A 21,363-nucleotide genomic window follows, 5' to 3' on the forward strand; every position below is an offset into this window, starting at 1 on the left:
GCGCGCAGGCGAGACCAATCGCTGTGTTGCGTGACGTGGACAAACTGCCTGGCTGGTGCTGCGCGTGGGCGAGACCTGCTCTTCTTTCCTTTGGCCTTCTTTTTTTTTTTTTTGATGCTTTATTGTAACACTCTCCCCTGCAGGCACCGCTGAGGACGCCCCCTGCTGCAACCTCCCTCGGGGCCTTCACCGGCAGAGCTAAGGCCAGCTCTGCCTATCCAGCCGCTCACGAAGCTCACGAGGGCCGACTCCCCCCTCCGATCAGAGCTGAATTTTTCGTAAATTGCGAGTCGTACATCTGGCCCTTAGAATCTTCAATCATAGAAGTAATAATTAATTACCCGACTGGTACTTCCCTTATTTGGGTGGGAAATTTTAATATTGTTAAATGTAGATATAGTGGGAAACAGGTGTCTGATGTCAAAGACGGCCATTTAGAGAATGTTAGACATTTTCACAATTCAGCATATGGCGAAGCATTGACTTGAATTCTTCAAATTAACAATTTGTCTTTTGCATCATATGTAAGTGGCGGTAGCTGCGTGAATAATCTGACTTTTGTTGGGAGAGGAAAAGACAGTATTATTGACCACATTCTTCTGTTAAATGACCTGGTGCCTTTATTAAAAAAATATGAGGTACAGCCGTCACCATTTAGTGACCACTACCCAATTATACTAACCACTCTTTTCCACAGCATGCTTCTCCCACTCCTACAACTGATTCCCTTCTTTCCACAGCATGCTTGTCCCACTCATACAACTGATTCCCTTTCAAATTACATGCCCAACAGGGCGCTACGAAGAAAATGGAAATCTGTGGACCCTAACAAAGTGTTTTTAAATTCACAAACTATAAATCAGACTGAGATCTCATGCTGTCTGGTGGATGCGATGGAACCAGTTGCATATACAATAGTTATACCAAGATATGCAAAACGGTCTCTGAAAAACTAATAATGGATAAACCGAGTAGTGGTTACAGCAGCAAGAAGAGATTATTAGAAAGCCATCAAGACTAGAAAGGCCGACATTAGAAAAAAAGCTTGGGAGGTGTGCGGCTGGTCTAAAAGAAAGGGCCTTTTAGGCAATAGTGAACCACCCCTTTTTTCTGACAAAAACCCTTCAAGGATAAAATGCCATATATTGTAACAAGAACGAGTTCAGCATTTTACACAAATTTTCAATCCAAACCGCAGTGAAATAACTATCCTGAGACCAGCTGTTCCCCCGCCCCACCTTTTGGCTCTTTTAGAGTTTAGTGAGACAATCACGGTTAGTGAAGTGCATAAGGCCATCCTGCTATCTGCGACGGGTAAGGCCCCGGGACCAGACGGGGTGCTAGCTGAGCTTTTTAGATGCAATTTAGAATTTTGGACCCCCTTCGTCATGTGCATCTTCAGATCAATGGGGGCTTGGTAGAGTCATGGAAGAACTCTGTAATATTTCCCATCTTTATAATATATATATATATATATATATTATAAAAGCACACTATAAGGTCCAGATCAATAAACTGTTCCTTATAAAAAAAAGGGGAGGCTAGGATCATGAAAGCACTTGATATGGTAACCATTCAATCATATGCACTGCTCTCAAACACCCAAGACAGAGAGCCATACTTAACATGGATAAACCCAGGTTTTATCTCACATGATTAAGAGTGAACATAGTTCATTATTTAGTGGCCTTCCCTATTGTTGGTACCTGATTTGCGTCATCACTGTGTTGTCTATGCGATGGCAGGTCACTTCTGTCAACTAAGCATTTTATGCAAGTTTGCACCTTGTACACCTTTTTTAGAAAAACGATTGCGCTGCCCCATACTCAGCGGAGGATCTTTTAATACTCATTATGAGGGTTTGTATTATTCACAGTGTCTTGTGTCTCCTTTGATATGTTTTGAGATCTGAATTTTATTACTCAAGCACTGAAATCAAAGAAGAAATATGCATTGTGATCAATGTTTTTGACTTTGATGCAGGTTCCGCTTGATTGCTTAGTATAGATTTGGTTGGCATGAAGGGATTCCTATAGGTAATGTGAAATTTGTGTACGATGAACTTTGTAGGGCTATTTGTATTAATTCAACCTACAATTTTATTTTGTTGAAAAAACACATTTTATTGACTTTGTAAGGTACCATCTGGGCAGCAGACCCGCATATACACATTCAAATAGAGGATAGTTTAAAAAATACCACATTTGTATACAAAATTGGCAATTCAACTTACAATTTTAAGGAGTGGAAATTTTAGCTCAAATTTGATTCCATTACGTTTTATATAGAAGTGTGAAATCTCTGTATATGTTTTTTTGTTGTGCTTTTATGGTCAAGATTGACAGAATAAAGATAAATATGATATGATGGCCTACTTCCTTTACTATCTCATGCTACTCAATATCTTTGAATGGCTGGTACAGTTAGGTCTATGAATGTATGTGAGAAATGCACACTAGGGCACTGAACTGTCAAGAATTTCAAATTTCTCTAACCCCACCTAAATCATTTTTTGATGAATTTAAGAAGAAGATTCTGTTTATGAAAAATGTTCCTTGGACTTCTAGAAGTAAGGAAATTCATACACACTATTAAGTGAATACTGATGAAGTAAATACTGATATAAATTTCATCAATCATAAACCAGAAGACATTATTATTTCTAGTTACTAAACTTTTCATATTTCTTTGTTTCTTTTTCAAGCAAATTTTCTTAATTCTGGGAAGATATTACTACCAGATGACTTCTCTGGTATGGACATGTTGGAATTAGAAACAGAGCTTCTCCAAATTCCAGAGCTTACAGAAGTGGTAAAACACCAAAAGAATATCCTAGGTAAGACTGACATGTGAAGGCCATGCAGTTTGTGAGATAATTTTGCACAAACTTATGTTGACCAATTTTGATATTTGTTTTATACTTTTTTTACTTATTAGAAACACGAAAACTCAAAATGTCTTTCTTAGGGTAGTCTCTGAATAGTTGTCTTTCCGTGCATGCTTATCCTTGTTTTTTCCTTTTTCATAAGTGCCCACAGTTCTTTTACATGCTGCAAGTATGGTCTTCCATTTATTGTAATATGTACATGATGACACTCTTAGGTAAACCTCTCAGTCTGCCCTCTCCAGTATGTGAGTGTGGGGTAGAGGGAAGAAAGACTGTTGGCCTTTAGTAAGGGAGTATGACCTATGCTTATTTGAATTTCTGTCCCCCGCCCCTCAACAAGAGGGAAAAACTCAAGGTAAACCCCTCTTCTGCCCCCCCGGGCCAGCAAAAACACTGTTGGGGCATTTATTGGGTTGGGGTATGGACCAATGCCTAAACAGGCCATCCCCACCCTATTGTATCAAAAACAAATCCTTGGTGGCTAGGGGGCTTACTGACTCAACTCCCCACCCCCATTTGGCTCCTGAATGCAAAAAGACTATTGGGGCTTTAGGGTTTGCGGGTATGGTCCAATGACAGGACAGGCCAGCCCCAACTTATTTTGTTTAAAAGAATTAGGTCCTTATTTATGGAGAGCTGGCGCCGCCAATCCATAAAAAGTTTTGATGCATTGGCAGCGCAAACTTTACTCCATATTTATAAGCTGACTTATCCGTGAGGATGCGTCACTTTTCCTGCCCTTGCGTCTAGAAGAAACCGCTTCGGAATGGACTGCGTCACGTAAGTATCAAAATATGCAAGGTAGGCGTCCGTCGTAAATTCCTGCGTAAAAGTGGCGCTTGATATTTGACATTTCTCAAAAGTGACGCAGCTGCAGCTTAAGTGGCGCAGCATTTCGTTTACATGAAAATCAATGTGCCTGCAAAACACATGCGTAGGAAATCACACATCCATGCAGATATATAAAGAGAGGGGCTTATTTACAAGCCCCTTTGGCTGCTGGTACAAAACTTTTTATATGGGAAGAAGTGATGCACCGGTGGCACAAGGGGCTTGTAAATAAGCCCCAGAAGCTGGACAGGACAGTTCTGCAACTTGCACTACAGCATGGAGGTAGTAAGTTTGTGGTTGGGAGCCAGACGGAGACGACCACCACCATCAACCCCACCACAACCACCCCCCACCCTCTATCACCCCCACAAAGGCACATATTTCGCCAAAGGAGCACTCTGGTAGACCTCAGGAGGTAGGAGGTCATCACTTTTTATCGCCTGAAGAAGCAGTCCATAGTAAACCTGCTACACCGGATTTGTTCCAAGGCTAGAGATCACAGCTAACAGACCTATCAACAAACCTCCACAGGCTAAGCGCATGGGGGTGTAACATATGCTGGTGTCAGGCTCCTTCCAGACAACAGTTGCCAGAGTGGCTGGAATATCTCAGCCATTCTTCTGCTAATTCCTTCCCACTGTCCTGGATGCTATCATTCTGCTGACACCCCGCTACATCCTTTTCCCCCAGCACCAAGGAACTTCAGATGGAGACAAAGCAAGGTTTTTATGATATAGCTGGGTTTTTTCACATGCTGGGTGCCATGGACTGCACGCATGTGCAATTTGTACCTCCTGCAGCCTCATCACATATGTATAGGAACCGGAAGCACACCCACTCCATCCACATACAGGCCATTGTGGACCCTCGGGGACTCTTCCCCCAACGTGCTGGCCAAATACCCTGGCAGTGTCCATGATGCTTTTATATTCCAGCACTGCATCATAAATGACTGCTTCAAGAATGGCCATTACGACAATGGCCTACTGGTAGGTAAGCTAAAGAGTAATTCCTAACACAACCCCTAACATGTATGAATGGGTCATAAAATGCTCATGATGGTGTCTGTTGAGGCAGATAGATACTGAAGTAAGAGAGGTGTGGTACTTATATGCACCATGTATCATGGTACATATGCCAGGTAAACCAACTATATGACAATGTTAAGACTTAAAGGCACTATGGTGAAATTACTATTGTGGAAGTGTATAGAGCAATGCATGCTTTGGACAAATGTGTTACAGCATCCATGTGTGTAAGTAATAGTATCCAAGGGGATGTGTGTGTGTCAACATGGAACCTCCATGGTTCAACCAGCATTTCCCAAAACACACACATTTGTGTCTATTTATGGACAGATGCATGTTTCTTTGGGACACAGATCTCCCATGTCAACAAGTACCTGTGACAGAACAACTACCCAAGTATCTAGCCTATCCTGCTGGTTGAATATTGTTGTGTGAGCACATACCATGTAGTGCACATGAGGAAGTCTAATTCGACATGTGTGCAAAATGTAAGATTCACATCACAGTCATGAGGGAGATGTGTAGGATCTACCACCTCATGCTCATCATTTACCATAATATAGAGTAATGGTTTAGAAAAGTGCCAATGTATCAACAACTGAATGCCTGACACATAGGGGCTTATCAACAATCGCCTTGCGCCTCTGGTGTGTCACTTCTTTCATAGGAAAAGTGATGCATTGGGGCCGCAAGGGGCTTGTAATTGAGTCCATATGGGCCTAATTTATGAGGCCCCTTGCGCCACTTTTACACCACACGTTATAATGTTTTTGACATTCCAGTGGTGCAATGTGCAGCAACATATTCACAAGGCCATGTAAAGCCACTTTACGTGGAATTTCATGGCTTTATAAATATGACGCAGAACACGGAGTTAAAGGGGCGTTCCATGGGTGTTGCTATGGGTGTTCCCACACAACACCCATGGAACCTGAAGCATTCCCAGATTTACGAGAAATCGTAAAACTGGGAATGCGTCAGAATCCAACGCCCCCCCAGGGGTGGCGTTAGGGAGGTGCAAAGAGGAGAAATGTTTTCATTTCTCCTAATTGTTTCCTTTTTAGGTCGAGCCTAGAGCTGCGCATGCGCTGTGCTCTGGAGAGACTTTTAGTAAGGGCTTCAGAAAATGATGCCACTGTGGCCTAGAGCTTGAGTGCATGTGCGCGGGCACGCGCTTACGAGCAGAGGCGCCATATGGCTTTCCACTCTCGTCATGGGTCACAGGCCCTGGCTGTTCTCTCCACCCTCTGCATTCCGCAGGCCTTCTCCAGCCTGCTCTTTCCCCTGTCGACCCCTCCCTTTGGACAGGGAGGAGGAAAACTGCTCTTGTTTGCAAGCCTCACCACTATTCATGCCATGAAAGTTGGTCAATTGGGCATGAACAGTGCATTTCATTTCTTGAAAACAAGTGTCCCTTTCTCCCTTTCTACTCCGGTCTGCTTGCTCCTCTGGCCCCCAACTCTAGGCTTCAAGGTCAGAGTCTGCCAGCAGCTTCACTCTGCAGCTCTTCTGTCCTCCTTCTCCCCCCCCCACCTTTATCAGAGGGGAGGGGAAGGGAGGCTGGGTCCATTGCAAGCTTCTCAACCAGCAGCTTTAGGAATGTTATAGAAGCGGCCACTTTACCCTTAATACGTAGTGCTTACCCCCTCTGCCCCCGCTCTGTCCTAACACTTATCATCAGGTTCAAAGCTCGCCGGGCTTACCCCTCTGCCCCCTACTCTGTCCTAACACTTATCATCAGGTTCAAAGCTCGCCGTGCTTATCCCCCTGCCCCCGCACTGTCCTAACACTTATCATCAGGTTCAAAGCTCGCCGCGCTTATCCCATGTGCCCCCGCTCTGTCCTAACACTTATCATCAGGTTTAAAGCTTGCTGTGCTTACCCCCCGCTACGTCATAAAACTGATCATACGGTTCAAAGCTCGCTGTGCTTACCCCCCTGCCCCCCGCTCTGCCCTAAAACACATCATCCGGTTCAAAGCTCGCCGTGCTTACCCCCTGCCCCCGCTCTGTCCTAAAACTGATCATATGGTTCAAAGCTCGCCATGGTGCAAGGGTGCTGGCATTGGTGCATGGCAGCCCATTCTGCGCTGGTGCAGGGAAAAAGTCCTAACACTTATCATCTGGTACAAAGCTCGCTGTGCTTACCCCCTCTGCCCCCCGCTCTGTCCTAACACTTCTCATCAGGTTCAAAGCTCGCCGTGCTTACCCCCCTGCCCCCCGCTTTGTCATAACACTTATCAGGTTCAAAGCTCGCCTTGCTTACCCCCCTGCCCCCGCTCTGTCCTAACACTTATCATCAGGTTCAAAGCTGACCATGTTTACCCCCCTGCCCCACGCACTGTCCTAACACTTATCAGGTTCACAGCTCGCCGTTATGCAGTACAATATCCTTGGTGCAACAACATCTACTGTTGCATGGCTAAACACTTATAAGGTTCCAAAAGCGAGACCTATTGGCTATTCCAATGCTTGTTCTACGTGTGCTGCATTCAGCAGCACACAAAGAAAGGGGAACTTGCCTGAATTTATTAATTTTGGGCAGGAAGGTGTGCCTTCCTGTACAAAATCAATCACCCCTGCAGCGCAGGCACCCTTGACTATGGTGCAAGGGTGCTGGCATTGGTGCATGGCAGCCCATTCTGCGCTGGTGCAGGGAAAAAGGACAGGAATGCATAGTATCTCATAGATATGGCGCATTCCTTCCCTTTTGTTTTGACGTAGGGTACCGCAACAAGATTCGCTGTGGCACTGCCCTCTGCCAAAACCTCATTTATGGTTTTTGCAGAGTGTTGTGGGATTTGTAGTTCTGGTGGATTATGGTGTGGTTGGCAGTTTCCAGAGGTGACAGTGGCCTGGTACTGCACTTCAAACATATATTTGAGTTTCATGATAGATCTAGAGTGAGCTGGACAACATAAGACTGTCTGGTGTACATGACATTTCTGTGATACTTAACTGGTACATAGCTAAATGCACTGCACAACATTAGCTTGTAACCCACATTGCCCCTTGTTGCAACTTACTTTGTGGGTCTTGCAGTTCCTCATGCTCAGCACTGTCCTGTAAGACCTGCCACCAACTCCTCTGGGATAACAGCTGCCACCCGTTCCTCCAGAGCATCCAGCTCCTCCTGTTGTGCTGCGCTCCCTCCTCTGATGCCTTCAAGTTTTTGGCCTTTGTCTCTTGTGACCTGCACTTGATGTTATGCAAGCATTTCTTCGAATCTGGCACTGTCCTCTTTGCTTGAGCCACACTGTTGACCTTTGCCAGTATGGCCTGCCAAATGTCTTTTTTTAATTTTTATAATGGCAACTTAGAGATGACAAACAGCTGGTGTTGGTGGTCTGTCACTTCATTAATTAGGATCTCATTCACCTCTGTACTAAAGTTCAATTTCCTCTACCCCTGGGTTTCGGCCTGTACATCCTGGCTGGAGTGGGGGAGGTGGGGGGGTTGTTCTCTTAACTGCTGATGTCTCCTTCCTGCTCCATGGATGTCTTCTATGCCTTAGAAATACTTTTTAATTAATTTGCGTGTATGTTTTAGCTATTTAGCGAAAAATGGTGCAACCATAGTTCGGCTTGCGTCTGAATACGCAATTGTGAGTTATGACACTTCTACAGTAATTGCGTCACTTTTTTGTGTGTTACAACGGCTGCGTCAATGTATTTTTTTTTTCTTTACTCACCGCTTACAACATGGTGCAACAAACCATAAATTTGGCACATCGATGGAGTAAAAAGATGTTGCAGCGTTTCTTAACAAATTCTGTCCCATCTCTGATGCAGAGTGGCACCACTTTTCATCAATTAGGCCCTTAGTTTCCTGGTGCCTAGTTAACTTTTTGCCTCACTGTATTCAAATGTTTAGATGGGGAGCACTTGGCCAAGTGTGGGTATCTCCGCCTCAAAAGCAATACCTGGTGTCTAGTCCATTTATTGCCCTCTTGTGGTGATACCCAAGAAGGAATCCACTAGAAGAGGTGCAGTTGGAAAGGGGAAATTGCCTCATTCCAATGATATCTTTCCCTTCTTTATCAGTGCTAATCAGTGCCCTGAGAGCTGAAGATAGACAGTTTTTTTCAATGATCGTACTGGTGAATGGTAGGTGAATGATCGACTGGTAGCTGGGCAGGTCATTATTGTCTAGTGTAGGCTTCTTTAGGAGTAGAATGATCTGGCCAGTCTTGAGAGGTTCTAGGGTGCCATGAGTGAAGGAGGCATCGATAATGGTAAGGAGATGGGACAGAGCATCATCACAGAGAGATTTGATGAAGGGCAAAGGTAAAACCAGCTTCATAACAAGTGACTTTGAGGGGCTTGAGTATATCAGCCAGATCTGTGAGAGATGTGGCTTGGAAGGCTGACCATAGCAGGATTCTACAGAAAGAGAGGGCGTGGGAGATGAAGTAGACTTGGCATCATCAATGTGCTGTTGGATCTTCCGTATTGTTCGACTGAAGAAAATGTTGATGGCATTGTATTTGTCTGTGGGATGAGGAATAGGTGGTCTGGAGAGTGGATTTATACAGTGCTTGATTGCCTTTCAACAGTGTTCTGCTTCTGTTGGTGGCTTCATTGACGCATATGAATTTTGCATAATTAAAAAACAAAAACAAAAAAGACAAATATGTTTCATAAAAAGGAGTTTATGATAAAAATATTTAACAGTTTTAATGAAAAATTAACACAATTTTAAACATAACTTTTAAAACGTAAAATAATTAAATGATTCCTCGCACTATTCCCTTGGAAACCCATAACCCTGTTCTGAAAATTATTATAATACCAAAAAATACAAACAATTTCGAAACAAATAGAATATATTAAAACAAACATGTACACAAAACACACTTAAGGACAATATAAATGATGATATAACATACAACTATTCTTTAAGACATTGTATTCATTTGTATTGTTTCATTACCACAATACTGGTCAAACATGGCATGTGTCCAACTTACATAACAATTGTACCACCCATACCCCACCTGTGCGACCATAAAACACCCGATATAGCCATTTTACCTATGATGACTCATCTGGCATGGTCAAATCTATAGATGTCATTACAGTGCAGCTGTAATACCTAAACCTAAAAGCATTAACTACATGAACAAGTTCTCAAAACTTCTCTTCCTCACCCATCTCTATTTAAGGTTTTATTCTGACTCCTGGGGCCTTATTCGCAGAGGTAAACTTCCACTTTTGAATTAAGTTTACTATTTGTTTTCTATTCACAAATTACGAGGGTACTTTTATGTGTAGTATCTTTATGACTGCAAAGAATTACGGCCATAAAACGATAGTACAGCATCTGCAGCTGTATACTACACACAGAGAACTCCACATATAAACATATAGTACAGTCTTTGCAGTTGTAAAGATACTACATGGAAAACTACACTCGTAGTTTTTGAATAGCAAAACAATAGTAAGCTTACACCAAAAGTAAAACTTTACCTTTGTGAATTATGTCCCTGATGTTGAATTTTTTTTAAGTCTTTCTGCAAAATGCGCCATACCGATTCCCAGTTTTTCTGCGAAAATCCAAACTGTACTTCTGTTTCCTGTCTTGTTTGATAAGACCATTTACCACACAAAAGACCCTAAATTAAGATGCTTCATATGTAGCCTGGAGTTTCCTGTATGGTATCGGTGTCCTTGTGTATGCACTTTTTATTTGAGAATTCATTACTCAGTGCCATATTTAATTTTATTGCATCATATCTGTTTTAGAAAGCTGGAAGGCAAGCTTACAGTTTTTTATGGATTTTATCTGATTTTTATGGAACATATTAACAGACAGCCCCCTTTTTAGCAAAATGGTAAATCTCATGAGGTCCATCCTCAGGAAAAAGCAGGACTGAAGAAGATCGGGGTGTAGGGATTAAAAAATGTGGTAAGACCTTGCTTAGTCATCATCTTATCCCACATCATCAACGATGTCTTAGGGATTTCTAACACGTACAGCAATTTCAAGTGTATATTTCTTGACAGCCAGGCCATATCACACATGGACTGTCCTGCCCCAACCCTATCCATGAATATCCAACATTTCTCCAGTTCCTAGCAGCCTACACAACTTGAATTCTAATGTGTGCCATGTTATAATATTGATAATATTAAGGCATGCCAAACTCCCTTGCATATTGGGCCACCATCAATGACTTTGCACACTCACCTCCCTATAGAAATGTAATTATTTGGCTTGTAACAACTTTACTTCTAAAATTGAGAGCTGAGGTGACATGTCTTGAAATAGGTATGGTAAATAGAGTACTATATGCAATTTTATCAATATACAAATGGAATGCCCTATTACGTACCAGTAATCTTCATTACTCCTGGTCCAGTTGTCCTCGTCCCATTCATAAACAAGTGAGATAATCCTATCTCACCAACCGAAAAAAACAATTAAGGAATGCTTGCCCTACTCCACCACCTCCCACTTGGAGTACATAAATGTACTTTACCCATCATTCCCTCCTAACTACCAAGCCATAGATGAAGGAAATCCATCATTCTCTTGCTCACCATGCCACCCCAGTTTAGACCTGGCCATTTGCAAATCAGTCTTGAACGATGGATTTAGGACCAGATCTCTGTACTGGGATGAATGTATGACATTGTTCTGCATTCTGCCCATCAATTGTTCTATTTGCATTTGTCACCCCGAGTGGGACGGGATAGCCCAGATGTGGGTCAAGCTATCCAGGCTGATGAGGGCCTAAAGCCCTAAATTTTTCCTAGGATGCTTGTTTCCAGTCTAGGGAGGACCTGGCCTGGCAGTTCGGGCTAGACTGTTCCCATTGGACGCAGGGTCATGACTGATTTGCATATGGCTGGGTCCAAACTGGAATGGCATGGTGAGCAAAAAAAGATGGATTTAGGCCCAGATCTCTGTACTGGGGTGAATGTATGACATTGTTTTGCATTCTGTCCATTAATTGTTCTTTTTGCATAGATGAAGGCTGGCATATTCGGGAGGGAGGGAGGGTAGTAATGAATGGGACGAGGACAACGGGCCCAGGAGTATTGAAGATTACCGGTAAGTCATAGAGCATTAGCCCCAGGTCCATCCTGTCCTCGTCCCATTCATAAACAAGTGAGAATGCCCACAACAACTGGCATTCATCCATAACAAACCACCTGGACACAAGGCAGACAGCAACACCCAGTGATTTATTGGTACAAAAGTCAGGAGCACACGGCATGCATTACACCCAACCCAAAATCAGCATCATCCCCCAGCAAATTCTGGATCCGATAATGCCTCACATAAGTATTAGAGGACCCTCAAGTAGCAGCAGACAGGGAAACCCCCCAAACCTCAGTCCAGGAGGCAGACATTCTCCGCGTAGAACGCCCTTGCACACCCGCCGGAGGAGTGGAACCTGAAAGGGAGTAGTCCAACATAATGACCTGCTTCAGCCAGCGACCAATAGAAGAAGAAGCCTTCCTTCCACAAGGGGAAACTTCCTAAAAGGATACGTCCGCTCCAGATATATACGCAAAGCCCAGCAAAGACCAAGGAAGGTCATCGCGAGACACCGGATCAGCACACAAAGCAGGTAACACCGACTCCTAGAAACTATGGAACTGAAAAGGCACTTTGGGGACAAAAGAGGAATCCAACCATAGGACCACCACTTCCTCCGAAAAAGACAGAAAGGGTTCCCGAGCAATTAAAGTCCCCAACTTCCCAATGCGCCTGGCCGAAGTAATGGCCACCAAAAAAAACACCTTCAATGTCACAAACTTGATGTCCACCTCAACCAAAGGCTCAAAGGAAGAAGTCACTAGACCATGCAACAACTGGGGAAGGTCTCAAAAAGGAAACAATGGCCGCACCTCAGGACGGGCCAAAGAAAAATTTCTTACCAACCTAGAGACCATGTCATCCACATTGACAAATTCCCCCAAGGGGAATGAAACACCTTAATCGTGGCCCATTGAGCCTGCAAAGTGTAAACAGACAATTTCTTCTAAAACCCCTCCCAGAGAAACTGTAGCAATCCAGTTAGAGAGCAATCCGGGAGGACAACTCCAGATCATGACACCATTGATGGGAATTCCCCCACTGCCAACCATAGGGCCTGAGAGTCCAAGGTTTCCGAGACTGTTGTGGAGCCATTGCTAAATGCTCTGGGGAATCCCGATGCCACCACCCCTGCCTCTCAACACCCAAACTGAAAGCCGCAGGAGAGACCACATTGGAGACAACCGCAGGGGAGATGGAAAGGATGGGATCAACCAGGGACCCTGAACCATCAACAGTCGCAGAGTGGGGAACCAAGACCGACAAGGCTAAAGCATCACCACCCCCTCCTGGGACTCCTGCACCAGGCGAGCCAAAAACTGGGAGATCAGCGCAAGGGGTGGGAAGGCATAGAACAGGAGCGATGGCCAAGAAACAGTCAGAGCATCCACCCCCCATGACTCCTCCTGACGGCACACAGGAGCGGAACGAGGCAGCTGAGTATTGTGCCGGGAAGCAAATAGGTCGAGAAAAGGAAGACCACACTTCATGACCATAAGCCAAAAGGTCTCCGGAGTCAAAGACAACTCCTGAGAGGCGGGGAAATAACGACTGAGGGTATCCGCCACCCTATTGTCTACTCCCCAGATATGAACAGCCGCCAGAGACAACAGATGCCCCTCCGCCCAACAAAATATGGGAATCATCACTGCATTAAGAGACTTTTCCATACGTAGCAACATCCAGCCAACGCGTTTTGTTCAAAGAGAAGTTTTTGAACTTCATCAGGGCTCCAATTTGTTCATATTCTTTACTTTATACTCCCAGTTTGGAGTTCTTGTGGGTTCAATATCACGTTAGCGTGATTGTGGAGATGCGTTACGTATCAAGGTACCAAATGGGAGATACTATTCCCTAACATCTTGTTTGAATAACAGGATAAATATACTATTTTATGGATGTGATCCATGATTATGAGGTTCACCTGGTAATAATTGTTTGATGTACCTAAAGAGTTTCAGATACTGAACCCACAAGAACTCTAAATTGGGAGTATAAAGAATATGAACAAATTGGAGCCCAAATGAAGTTAAAAAATTTTTCTTTGAACGAAACGCATTGGCTGGATGTTGCTATGTATGGAAAATGACTTTATGAATCACAGGAAGACTAAAAAGAATTTTGAATAAAATTGGAAAGTTGTGGACTATAATATCTTCAGTTGCACCATTCCACTTGTACATTGATTCGATTTCTGCTGAGCAGTGGTACCAAATGATGGTAAATACCCGAAAAGAAGAGCACAGGGTGTAAAACTGTTTGGAACTTTGTGCGAAGTGCAGTTTTGTTTTGTCCACAGTTGATTCATTATGGTTGTACTGAATTCATTTTTAATGCATTTAATCGACCTCACATTGAAATATAGCGTCCCTTCCGTCAATGGAGATCTGCTATGATCTGTGTCTTTTGGCAAGGCCAGTTAGCTTTAATCCATGTCTCCACAGAGATGTGAATCTCGAAGTATTTAAAAGAAGATTTTGCCCACCTCATTGGGCACAGAGATTTCACTTACTCTTCGCTATCTGTTGGGATCAAAAGATTCAGATTTGTCAAAATGTATTTTAAAGCCCTATGCCTTTTCAAAACCACCAGGTGTGAAAAATCGGGTTGTATGTTGAGGGGGGTGTAAGCCCATCTCAAGCAACAGCCACAATCCTTGTCAGGTTGAACCACAAAAACTCTCTAAATTAACCTGTGTTCATCCCTCTGGTGCTTGGCACAGAGGCAGCAAGGTTTAACTTAGAGGCAATGCTTAAAGTAAATACTTAGCACCTGAACAGCAATAAAGTGAAAACACAGCACAAGCCTAACGTAGGGGTGACTTATGTATTACGAGGTGGTCTGAGGACAGGCAAAGGGTTTATTATGCCAGGTCAAAATGGCAGACTAGATCTGCACACAGGCTGAATGGCAGGCCTGAGACATGGTTTCATAGGGCTACTTAAGTGGGTAGCACGATAAGTGCTGCAGGTCCACTAGTAGCATGTAATTTTATACGCCCCAGGCATGACTTAAAAGTCCCTAATAAAGTAATATCACTTTATTAGGGACGTATAGGTCAATGTTACCACGTTTTAAGGCCTGACTACAAGCACTTTAGCACTGGTTAGCTGTGGGGAAGTGCACATACCCCTAAGTCCAACAAAACCAGAGGGGTGAAGGCAAAACTTTGGGTGAAGGCCACTCTAAGGCTAACGGGCCTAAGGTAACTCTAGTTCTTCAATAGTGAGGAGAAATTTAATTGTGAAGAGGCTAACTTTGTGCTCCTTTGTAGATCCCTTGATGTTTGCATTTGCCTGTATGAGGGCTGCCAGTGGCTCAATAGAAAGGATACATACCATGTGCAGCAGGGAACCACTCCTACCACTATGCAGCTGATATTTGTTCAAATTAAACCCATTAACTCTGATTCCAACTTCCAGCTGAACCTCATTTCCCAGTATCCATTTTTTCATGAATTCTATTTAGCTACTTTAAGGAAGCCTCAGCACACCCTGTCAAATGACTTTTCTGCAGCTAGCGACTCCAGGAGAGCAGGGACATCCCTCGTTCTGCATTTTTCCACTATGTGGGTTACCTTCCATGCGTCAAACCACTCCCTGACATAGACCACTTGATCCGGTTCCACAAACACCTGGAGGACCCCCTTTCATCTCGCTGTCAGGTTTTTAGTGACAATTTTAGTGTCTTTGTTAAGGAGTACTGTTCTGTATTATTTGCAATAATCTGAGGGGTTTCCTGGTCTGGGGAGTACAGTCACCTCAGCCATGGTTGTGTAATGCCATGTTTCATGGAACAAGTTCAACAACATACTGAGGAGGCCCACTAGGAGAGGCACAGTATCCCTATAGAAATACACTATCAGCCCATCATCTCTTGGGGTTGCCTGTGTTAACATAGGTTTTAGTTCTTCTAGCCATTTGGGAGTGCGGTCAAAAGTAATAGTCTATCTCAAAAATCCTGCATCTCACTCATTTGTTCATTTCTTGCTGAGTTCAGGGATCAATAGAAGTCTAGGAAAAGATCACTCTTCCACTCCTCAATTGATATCTCTTTCCCTTCTGAGGATTTCCAGGATGCTGTTTCTTTTTTCCATTCACTGGTCTCTAAGTTTACTAGCCAGGTCTTTATCTGCTTTATTGCCCTTCGCATAGAAACATATCTGTGATACATTCCGCAATGTTGTCCATGGTGTATCCTTCAGTCCCCTTTTTCAAATTCCTTGTGCTAATGATGTCTTTCTTGACCTGTTTTTTAACTCCTCACACTTTTCCAACAGTGATTTAGTCTGTGTTTTCATGACATATAGTGGTGGTGAGCACTTGGTCAGTCGGCTGCCTTTTGGGTATCAGATTCGGTCTGCTCCAGTCGATGCCCCATGTTTTGCAATCCTGTTTTGATATCTGCCATATAACAACCTATCTCTGATGGCAACTTTGATAGCCCCTCATCCATGTTTCTCTATATGTCAACCCTCGTGTCCTCCAGGCATCTTTTAGATCCTCTATATGAAGTGGAGTGTTTTTTGATGTCATGATGGCCAGCCATCGTGATTGTTCTTAGAAGAGATGTTGGGAAAGAAATCTGTGATTGGGTTGGTTTGTAGATTCCTATGCAAGTATGGTATGTGCAGCTGTTTCCTGTCATAATGTAGTGACCCCAACTTGGACCCTGATGATCAGCGCCAGCACATCTTACTTGCCATACACATATATATTGTTGCCATTATGCTGTAGCCCCACAAGAAGGCCCTGCTGACAACGCATTTCCCTCAATTCCATGATGGTAGCAATGGTGCGCACCATCTCTGGTACTCTCCCAGGTCTTCAGTTAAAATAGCCTGGCCTCACAGGGTGCTTTACATCACCTTTGTATATTTCTGCAAGTGTGTTGCATGTGTAAATAGGAGAGGGACCTTGTTGTGGCACAGTTTTAAAGTGCTACATGTGGACACAATGCTTTACCTAGTGTTTTTGGGTCTTTGTAGGCTTCTGGTCAACTTACAATCTTGCCCGGACATGGTTGCAAACCCTTCTGCTGGGCCCATACCATTCTTGGGTCCAGCACCATCTTGTCTCTTACCCCCACCACACTGTGGGCCCAAAACTGAGTGTGCTCATCCTATTCTTATAAAAAACAAAAAACAGTTGATGGACAGAATGCAGAACAATGTCATACATTCACCCCAGTACAGAGATCTGGGCCTAAATCCATCGTTTTTTTGCTCACCATGCCATTCCAGTTTGAACCCAGACATATGCAAATCAGTCTTGACCCTGTGGACTGGAAACAAGCATCCTGATTTGCATATGGCTGGGTCCAAACTGGGGTGGTGTAGCGGGCAAAAGAACGATGGATTTAACCCAGATCTTGTGACTGGGGGAGAATATTTGCATTGTCAGCATTCCGTCCATCATTTGTTTGCTGTAACACTTTTCGCCCTAAGTGGGTTGGGTATGCCCAGACGTGGGTCCCTTGCTCACTGTGCCACTGGATTCAAGCTAGCCTGGCTGAAGAAGGGTGACATACCCTGAAACCGGTCCCAGGATGCTTGTTTCCGGTCCAGGGAGGACCTGGGCTGGCAGTTCGGTCTGGACTGTTCCCATGGGGCACAGGGTCAAGACTGATTTGCATATGGCTGGGTCCAAACTGGGGTGGCGTAGTGGGCAAAAGAACGATGGATTTAACTCCGATCTTTTGACTGGGGGAGAAAGTTTGCATTGTCAGCATTCCATCCATCATTTGTTTGCTGTAACATCCTATTCTTATGGCAGGTGGAGCCCCCGCCACTCTACTCCCACTACCTGCCTACACCTCTCTCACCCAGTCAGCATTCCGCAGACCGCCGTGCCCTCCGGCCTGCTCACATACACTGCAAATTCACCTGAGCATCAAACACTAGGAGTGACGATCACTCCAAAGCATACCCTACTGCCTTCTCAACAACCAGGCTCATTTTCTGGTATATTTGATCTCGTCCTCACCCGGAGACCATCTGCAATACTACACAGACGCCATCTTACCTAAACGTCCACAATAATATTCTTAACAATGTTAAAAAATATATTCAGAAAACGATTGTTTTACCTGCAATATTCTGAACCATGATATTTTTGACATCATAATATATGTGCCTCACAATATTTATTAGACAATATATTGTCAGAAAACCCAATCTATATCTAGACAGATTGTGGCATGCATTTCCTTATGTTATCAATTAGCAAACATGTCTCTTCCAGGGAGGCAAGAACTCCCTTAGCTAGAGAGAAAGCTACAAATACAGCATGGCTTAGAAATGTCTAATAGCAATATTCTGTAGCGTAAAGTGGCCATCTGGAGGTCTGTACATACATTTATGAGGCACTACTGTCTAAATTCTGATACCCAGACGTGCTAGATTTGGTGAAGCAACTCTATAGAAACTATCTGCCTAGAAGCTGCATATAGGAGGCCATTTCCATTAGGCTCTTTATATTCTTTCTTATGCACAAGATACACATCTCAAAGGGCTATTTTAGCTTGTTGCTCTATTTTAACAATTATGATTGAAGATCCTACAATACAAAAGAAATGTTTATTTACTTGTAGTCCCAGTTCTGAATTTAAAGAATCTGTATAGAAGTCATAAATGACCGCTGGGTTGTTTTGGGCAAGAGACATTCAGTCAATAAATTCTTGAGGCTACATTCATATATGCACTCGACCTAAGAAAGGATTGACCGAGGGAGACAACTGACAGTACAGTGCTTCATGGGAGGTGGAAGTACCTGGCCTTATGAAGGAACAGACTATTTTTCTGAACCGTTATTATGAAAGAGTATTTATCTGAGCTTTTTCCTCAATAAAAGATATTCATCTGGTTTTACATTTCGAATGCTCATTGTAGTTTTCATTTCTGAGAAAATCCCGTGTAGGATAGACTTTTATAAAGGGTGCTACTTTCCATATGGGCATATAGACAAAGGTATTCTCTTTAACTTTATTGACAAATATTGGGTTTCAATTGTTTAAGGGTGCTCACACAGGTGGTAATTATTCTAACATTTATCACTTCAGTTAGGATTACTACGATGCAGAACCAGGACTTCAAGTAAGTAACCATTTGTTATGTTCAACATTAAAGTTGTTAGTGACACTGCATTTCATCTGTGCATGTACTCAACACACACAATGTGGATGGTGTGTGGCCCTCTTGTTATACAAAAGAAAGAAACCCTTTAATTATTTGAGACAGAGTCTAGGACCAAATGTTTAACTATTCTGGTTGCAACCACAGTAAAGCGAGTTATGTACTAATAGGTTGGTTCTTAAAATTCTGAATCAAAGTGGGGCACACTCCGACTTGCCTAATTAATATCCATTAGATCGGTCGGGCTGTTAAAAAAATTATTCTTTTTTGGAAAGTTTTCCAAAGAGTTGGCATTGGTCCCTTGGACCATTACCTTCTCCCCCAGAAACAGAGGTTGAAAGGGGACATCTTCCATTTTGTAAATCAATTACCACCCTCAACTTGAGGGTCAGTAACATTTCAATGTTTTCGACTTGTATTACGTCACTTGACATTGATGCATATTGAAAGGAATCCTAATATGAAATGGATGATCACAGCACTTACCTTCCAATTTGCAACTCATTACCCCGTTCTAAACCCAGTTTAGGAGTCAGTACAACTTTTAATGACTCCTAAAATGAGTTTAGTACATAGTGCAAACCTTTTTAGCAGTCACAAACCTTCAAATGGAGAAAATTGCAGGGATGGCAACCGCTAAAACGTTTTATACATCTAGCCACAGCTTCCATTTTTTTTGCATCATTTTGAATACACCTGTTTTTAAAGTTTATAACCAAAACTTTACGCTTCAATTTTTTGGAAACAACTTTTTATTTTATTAAATGAAATGGAGCACTCCGGCTTCAATACACAGCTTATTCGCCTACAACCACAGGGGCCGGCAGCAACCTTCTTCAAGCAACCAAGGGCGAAGGCCCGGGAGGTCAAGATTACATGTCATGCCTTAAGCACAAGAACCCATGTAGTTCCATCCTCTAAAGGGACCCCCGCTCCCGCCAGTCAAAGCCCCCCAGCAGTAGCAACCCTTACATCGCGGGTAGGTTCCTGCAGAGCGTTAAGATCTGGAATTCCCTTTAGGCCGCTAAATGTCATGTATGATGGCATTGGATGTGCCAAGGCCCCGGCCTTGGAGGCAAGGTTGTGTCTAAACTGTCTAACCCCGGGTGAATGCCCCACCATTCCCGCCTCGCTTCGAGCAGCCCCTGCTCACGCAGCCAGAATGCTAAGACCGGGGTGGTGATCCCTGAATACCCAGCATTGAACCCTAGGGACCGGAAAGGTACGGGTAAGCAGAGCCGCTATCCGGCCAGCCACGTCATACGTAAAGCCATCCCCCAGGCATTTCAGGTGCGGCAGTAATGGGGTGATCATGCACGGGACCCTGGAGGTAGTCCCTGATGCCAGGAGTGTCCATAAAGCGGTCAACTAACTGAGGGGAAGTGAAACAACAGTGGGAGGGTAGGGAGGGTACCGGCTAGGCGGAGGGGAGGGGGGGGCGATGGGGGAACGGAGGGCAAGAGAGTCAGTAACGCCACCACTAGGCCAATCCGCCGAGGCCACCAGATCCCGAGTATGCAGGCTCGGGGCTCCCTCTCCCCGGAGGTGGGGGGGCGGCATCAAGCCCCCCCATTCCGTCTTCAGACATCCCCCAAAGGCGTCCTGGATCCGCCGGGCAGACAACGTCCTCGAAAAGCCTCAAGGCTCGCAGTCGCGGCGGTTGCATCCGAGCATGCTCCATCCGCCCTAGATGGTCTACCAAGGGCTTCCAGAGTTTCTCATATTGAGTCTCACGGGATTGAAGACGGGCCGTGAGCAGCTCCATCGCCACCACCTGCCACAAGCGGGTAAACCAAACGTTTACAGAGGGAGTCTCAGCCTTTTTCCAGTAGAGCGCCACTGTCTGTCTGGCGGCGCCCAACATGTGGAGGCTAAGGTGCCGATCCCGCCCCGTCATAGCTCTCACGGCCCCTGGCCTGAGGCCCAGAACAACCACTAGCGGATCCTCAGGCAGAGGGTACCCCAACACCCGTTTGATATGACTGAGCACCTCCTTCCAAAAGATCGCCAGGAGGGGACAGGACCACCAAATGTGTATGAAATCGCCCGGCGCTTGCGTACATCGCCAACAGAGAGGAGACGTCTTAGGGAACATCTTCTGGAGCCGAACCGGGGTATAATACCATTGAGTCATTACCTTGTAGGCTGACTCCTGCTGGGGGATGCTGCGTAGAATTTTAGGGATGTCCCTCCACAGCCTGACCCATTGAGAGGGGGTGACCCCCGAGTCAGAGGTGGCCTGCCACTTCAACTGATATAGATGGGGAGCCGGCCGCTGCGCATGTTGTAACACCTGGTAGATACGCGAAATCAGCCCCTTATACGTGCCGAAAGTCCGTGCTAGTTGTTCGAACGGTGTGTAGGATCGTGTAGCCGCCTGCGTCAGGGATGAGCCCTGGATCCAGTGTCGGAGCTGGATGTACTGGAACTTGTCGTTCT

At 44.4% G+C, this 21,363-nt stretch overlaps 1 protein-coding gene across 1 annotated transcript in view; it reads left to right on the plus strand.

Moving 5' to 3' along the window:
* KCTD19 (potassium channel tetramerization domain containing 19) overlaps positions 1-21,363 on the plus strand; it is a 1,216,368-nt gene that overhangs the window by 330,830 nt on the left and 864,175 nt on the right. The window contains exon 5 of the mRNA XM_085637050.1: positions 2,705-2,836. Coding sequence (XP_085493176.1) covers positions 2,705-2,836 — 132 coding nt within the window. The remainder of the gene's footprint in view (positions 1-2,704; positions 2,837-21,363) is intronic.

The sequence above is a fragment of the Triturus cristatus genome, chromosome 12, assembly GCF_964204655.1.
Source record: "Triturus cristatus chromosome 12, aTriCri1.1, whole genome shotgun sequence".
In the NCBI taxonomy this organism is placed as follows: Eukaryota; Metazoa; Chordata; class Amphibia; order Caudata; family Salamandridae; genus Triturus; species Triturus cristatus.